The 6,000-nt window shown below is 42.4% G+C and overlaps 1 protein-coding gene across 2 annotated transcripts in view; it reads left to right on the forward strand.

Moving 5' to 3' along the window:
* fam124a.S (family with sequence similarity 124 member A S homeolog) overlaps window positions 1-5,783 on the forward strand; it is a 28,759-nt gene extending 22,976 nt beyond the window's left edge. For both annotated transcript variants that reach the window (XM_018250196.2, XM_018250198.2), the window contains one exon: window positions 4,953-5,783. In XM_018250196.2, coding sequence (XP_018105685.1) covers window positions 4,953-5,699 — 747 coding nt within the window. In that variant the 3' untranslated portion in view covers window positions 5,700-5,783. The remainder of the gene's footprint in view (window positions 1-4,952) is intronic.
* The last annotated feature ends 217 nt before the right edge of the window (window positions 5,784-6,000 follow it).

Raw genomic sequence — 6,000 nt, forward strand, 5'->3', positions numbered from 1 at the left:
AATAATGGTCGAGCCATCTGAGAGCTGAAGTGTGGACAGAGCCAAGAAGCAAACGTCTGCACTAATCACTTCCTGAAGGTTCACTACGTTACCCTAATAAAAACGATGAGGTTTCTGGCCACAGTTCTGGGACTGCTCAGTTCTCATTAACTGCCTCACTTGTGTGTACAATTTTAGGAAAAGCTAAGGGGGTTGTGGTTATGGATACTTACTGATTTATTTGGTACCCCCTTAGCTACACAGCAGGAGTGCCCGTACGTTACTAATGTGAGGTCTACTTTTAGTGATGTCCCATTATGATCTACATGCATAAAAGCATTGTTAGCCTTTTGTTCCATGGATATTACTTAAATATTATATTGATTTATGAAAGAAGTCATATTGCTGTGTTTAATAAACAACTATTTCTTATGTAACTAGCATAAAAATATCTGAAAGAAAAGAATGAAACAGGAGGGTGGTTTAGACAAGCTGTTTGTTGACAGTATCTTAAGATCTACTGATCATCAGCTAAAGGTCTACTGGTAGATCCCGATCTACCTTTTGGGCACTCCTGCTGTACAGTGTACTAGTTGGACTCCCTGCGAGTTTGCAATTCAGATAGACTGCAGTTCTCTTTCTTTTTGCCAATGACAAATACAACTGTTTTATGCGTAGTGCAGTTTGCTATGGGATTGAAAGAGCAGTGATAGCAAATGGCCTAACCCTATTAGCACTGATATTACACCAGTTATTCCTATCCAGTATCTATACCTCTTTTATTGGAACACATTTACCTGTAGTCTAATTATAGACATCTAATTTAAATACAGCACCCTTAAGCTTTAAGCCAGAGGGGCACAGGAACCCGCCAACCCCCCCCCCCCATTGGGGAGCCAGATGTGCCATACATACTTATGTACAGTTGGTGCTGTTGTTTCACTACCAACATCCCTTGGAGGCAGTTGGCTACATTACAGAGTTTTTTTAGTTGAAAGCTCAAGGTTGTGCTTTCATCACCCCAAAAAGTGCAACATGTAAAAAACAAAGTGCACAGTGCAATCAGCGAGTTCCTTAAAAGCGATGGGCTCCCAAAAGCATCTCTTGCCAAACCTCAGGCCAAAAGACTACAACTAATGCAGAGTCTTTGGATTTACCTTCACCCAAAGGCTAAATCGAGCCCCTTAAACTCTGACCCTGCCAAAATGCACTACAGGCCAAGGGTCTTCAGACTTTCCTTTGCCTCACAGCTAGGGAGAGTCTCTTTCTCCAAAGGGTCTGCCAAAACTTCACCCAAAGAACTAGAGCCAAGAACCTGATGACCACAGAGTGCTCCCCTAGGTCTTTGGGGCAGAGCCCAAAAGGACTGTACTGCACCCCAGATTCCCAAGTGAAAGAGACACATAAAAAAAGCTGCAAGGTGATAGGATAAATAGTAAAAAGTGCTTAAAAATAAGTGATATGTATTGTAGTACTTTTACTACTCATCTGCCATTATGTTCAGCACGGGCCTAGCAAGAAATATACATAGGATTGGCAGGATTTCACTATAAAAAAGCAATTACCATTGGAGTGACATTTACTAGTGATTGTACTTTTGTTTTGCACAAATTTTTAGACTCAAGGACATTTTACGCCACTCCCACTTCCCATTCCCTCTTACATTTTCCAGTAATCCCTTTTCCATTTTGGCTCTGTAATGGGCACCGTGCTGTGAATATAGGGACATTTAGTAAATGGATGGCGAGTTTAAAATTTATAGAAGTCACAAGGGTCAGTTAGAAAGAGCTGTCCCATTGTAGCCATGTGCTAGTCATGTGGGAGGCAAATCAGAGCCAAAAATAAATAGGAGGGGAAAAGCAAACCCAAGACCACATCTAGCCACGTGGTTAAACCAACCTAATTGTGCACTTAAAGGTAAGTTACTATAATGCAATATGAATGCCAGTGTATTACCTTTTAATACTGTTCCTTTAGTAAACATGGTTTTGTGCCAATAAGGCCAAGGATACCCAACTGACAGCCCTCCAGCTGCTTCTCAACCACTACTTATAGGGCACAGCAAAGGCTGAAAGGAAGGAATTATAAAATGGTTGGTGTTTAAATCATTTCTGACGGTAACTTGGTTGCTGTTAGTTGCAAAATTGGTATTTTTAATTTATTTTTTGGCTTTGGGCATTAATGTTTGTATGTAATCTGCTCATAAAACAAATTGTGCACTGACAGCACCAGTGTAAATGATGCTCCTCCCAATAGTAGGAATTTATGAATGACTTTGCCCCAGTGCAGTATCCAATGGCAACTAAACATTTGCTTTCGTAGGTCTGCATTAGACCGATCAAAACAATTTGGTTGCTAGGGGCTCCTGCACTGGTTTGGAGTGTTTGTGAATCGTCCACTGTGTAAAGCTGGTAGCAGTTTGTTTTTATGCTCATATTATACTCATTCATTCCTGCCATACACAAATACTCACATTGTATAGAATTAAGAACCATCTCTTTCGATACATGTAAAGGTTGTACTACATAGCATTATACCCACTGATGGACTGTGTCACTTACCCAAGCAGACAGGTTCCTTACCCTGCTGAATATACAGTACAGCACAGGCAATATAAATACATCAGGTTTTGTGAATAGAGACCATTAGTAATATTCATATTGCTTACAGACTTCAGGCCTTCCTGGTTTTTAGGGGCATTGCCCCTGTGGGATCCAATGATAAATGCTTAACACCTCTCTGACAGTAGCCCTGACATAATTTGTCTTATAGTGGGAATGACTGCAGGAGGTCTTAGTTTCTACATTCTATAGCTATCCTCTATCAACCTCTATCCAGCCTCAGGCAAGTGCACCACCTTTTTATACAGAACGCTCAAAGTAGAATATTGCTATATATGGCTATCCCATAGCCACACTCCCTTCCCAGAGACTATTATCCCACTGTTACTATAGACACCATCTCTCCCTACTATACCTGCTATCCCACAGTCACAGTCCCTTCCCAGAGACTATTATCCCACTGTTACTATAGGCACCATATCTCCCTACTATACCTGCTATCCCACAGTCACATTCCCTTCCCAGAGACTATTATCCCACTGTTACTATAGGCACCATCTCTCCCTACTATACCTGCTATCCCACAGTCACACTCCCTTCCCAGAGACTATTATCCCACTGTTACTATAGACACCATATCTCCATACTATACCTGCTATCCCACAGTCACACTCCCTTCCCAGAGACTATTATCCCACTGTTACTATAGGCACCATATCTCCCTACTATACCTGCTATCCCACAGTCACACTCCCTTCCCAGAGACTATTATCCACTTTTACTATAGGCACTATCTCTCCCTACTATACCTGCTATCCCACAGTCACACTCCCTTCCCAGAGACTATTATCCCACTGCTACTATAGGCACCATCTCTCCCTACTATACCTGCTATCCCACAGTCACACTCCCTTCCCAGAGACTATTATCCCACTGTTACTATAGGCACCATCTCTCCCTACTATACCTGCTATCCCACAGTCACACTCCCTTCCCAGAGACTATTATCCCACTGTTACTATAGGCACCATCTCTCCCTACTATACCTGCTATCCCACAGCTATTACTCTCCATGCTGCCATAACAATGCCAAATCATTTCTAGTTCAAATGAAGGGCCACATGTTAGTGATGCTGAATGTTGGTTGATCGAATACCAGGGACAGGAAGGATATGAACATCCTCTGAAGATACATTTTCTTTCAGGTAGAAAGGCACAGCTATACAATGTATTTATTTCACAGACTCTGGATTAGACAATTCACCCACCTGATATAATGTAAAATACATTAGTCACACAAATCTTTTTCATGTCAGTGTGGTCTGGAAGCTGCTATAGATATAATTGTCCAGCTGCTCAGGTTGCCTGGAATCTGCTGAATATATTCAGAAAATTGGAAAAATATTTATTCCTTGCAGCTTTAAGATTTCCAACAACAACTAGGTTAATAAACAGAAGGGAGGGCTGTACTGAGGGCCTGCGAATGTTTTTGCGAATTATTTAATTAAAATTAAATAATTGTCGCGAGTCAAAATTATTTGGCCCTTTGACTTTAATGGATTTGGCCAAAAGAGTTGTGCGTTTATACATTGTCGCTCGCGTAAAAATTATTTTGACACCCATTGACTTCAATGCATTTTGCGAATATTTCTGCAAAACGAAACGGAACAGATTCGCCCATCACTACTCATAGCTCATACCTTTTATAGCTGTGTATGTTACATTCTAGCAGTTATAGCACCACCTACTGGAAGACATGCATTAGTGCAGCCATTGTTTCAGTTTAAGGTTTTATTTTGATATTAGTGATGTGCGGGTATATCCGATACCCATGGGACCTGTGAGTCTGGTGGATATGGGTCACAAGGTGGGGCTGCTGGTGCAAGTGAAGGAGCTTGGTGGGTTCAGCTGTTGGTATTGTCAGACCTGCTGTCCTGAGCACCTACATGTCACAAGCCCTCCTTGTTGGTAACATCAATGAAAGTCCCCTTCCAGTTAAAAGTTTATGGTCATCATACTCCTGAGGGGTAAAGGCCTTCTAGGGGGCTGGATTATATTCCCAGGGCCCAATTTAAGAATTTTCAACTGTGACACTTTGCAGCTTTTTTACCCACACATTTGCAGGAAGATAGCAGAGATTAAGTTTAACTTGGCCTTGTCATACTGCTGAACAAGAGGCGCAAAAATACAAAAATGATTGTCTGTCCTGTATAAGATCCCCATTTGTATGTGTGCTTCTGGATCTTGCAGTCATTCTTCAGATCTTCTTGAACTACAGCTCCCAGATCCCATCAATAAGGAAAGGTTGTCGGTGAATATTAGGGAGTGGTAGTTCAGCAGCCTCTGCTTTCCAATGCTAGGCTAACATTCACAGATCCTAACTGCAGCATATTTATGTTTTGTCTACAACAGGCGCAGTATCTGGCCAGAAAGACAATTTGGAAGCATCAGAACTACTTTTCAAGGAACCCAGCAATGACCCAGCCACTCTGCATTGCTCCTCACAACCGCAAATTCAAATCCGGCAAACACAAAGGTTGCTCCGGCACTGGCCAGGTTCAACACTTTGGCTCTCAGATGGACTTCCCTAGAGGACAGATGGACACGTTCAGAAGTTTAAAGGCTCCCAGTGAAACCGCGCAGGCCTTTCAGCGCAGCAAGTCTCTGTATTGTTTGCCCACTACCAGCACTTTCCTCTCCTGGGACTCTTTACCCATGATTGAGCCACATCCCTCTTTTGGGCAGGACATGTATGAAACCCCAGTGTGGAGGATCAGCCCCAAGGTCAACATTGATGACCTTGAAGGGGTTGAAGAAACGGATGTCGACACAGGGATGAAGCTTTCCAGTTCTGATCTGTCAGTGGTATCTGCTTATTCCCCACTGAATGGTCTGTGCAGTGACTTGGAGGCGTCTCTTCCTTCTCATGGAGCTCTGTCCCACAGCGATACATTACCCGGCAGGCAGAACCGCTCTTATGATTCACTACATTCAATATCTGACTTATCCTCCAGCTCCTGCTCTGTATTCCCCAGAGCTCCGGGGGCAAGTACTCTAACACAGACCCAGGGGCCTATCCTCAGCCATTACCGACAGTCATCGGAAATCACAAGTCATCTGTCAGAAATGCTGAACGGCGAAGAAGAATTTTATATCTGAGCCTGACCTTTCAAAAACAATATTGCTATAAAATATTAATTTCATTGTACCGGAGTCTGCGGTCAGAAAAAGAATTAATCCATAGTCGCGTCCTTGAGCATCATTGATTGTGGTACTAATAACCTGCACAATTAAAGCACAATACAGGGATATGGGATCCCTTACCCAGAAAGCTCAAGATTATGGGAAGGCCTTCGTCTACAGAGTCTATTTCAAGCAAATAATTCTAATTTTTCAAAAATGATTCCCCCTTTCTTTGTGATAATAAAACAGTAGCTTGTGCTTGATGGTAACTAAGCTG

The sequence above is a fragment of the Xenopus laevis genome, chromosome 2S (genome assembly GCF_017654675.1).
Source record: "Xenopus laevis strain J_2021 chromosome 2S, Xenopus_laevis_v10.1, whole genome shotgun sequence".
Taxonomy (NCBI): Eukaryota; Metazoa; Chordata; class Amphibia; order Anura; family Pipidae; genus Xenopus; species Xenopus laevis.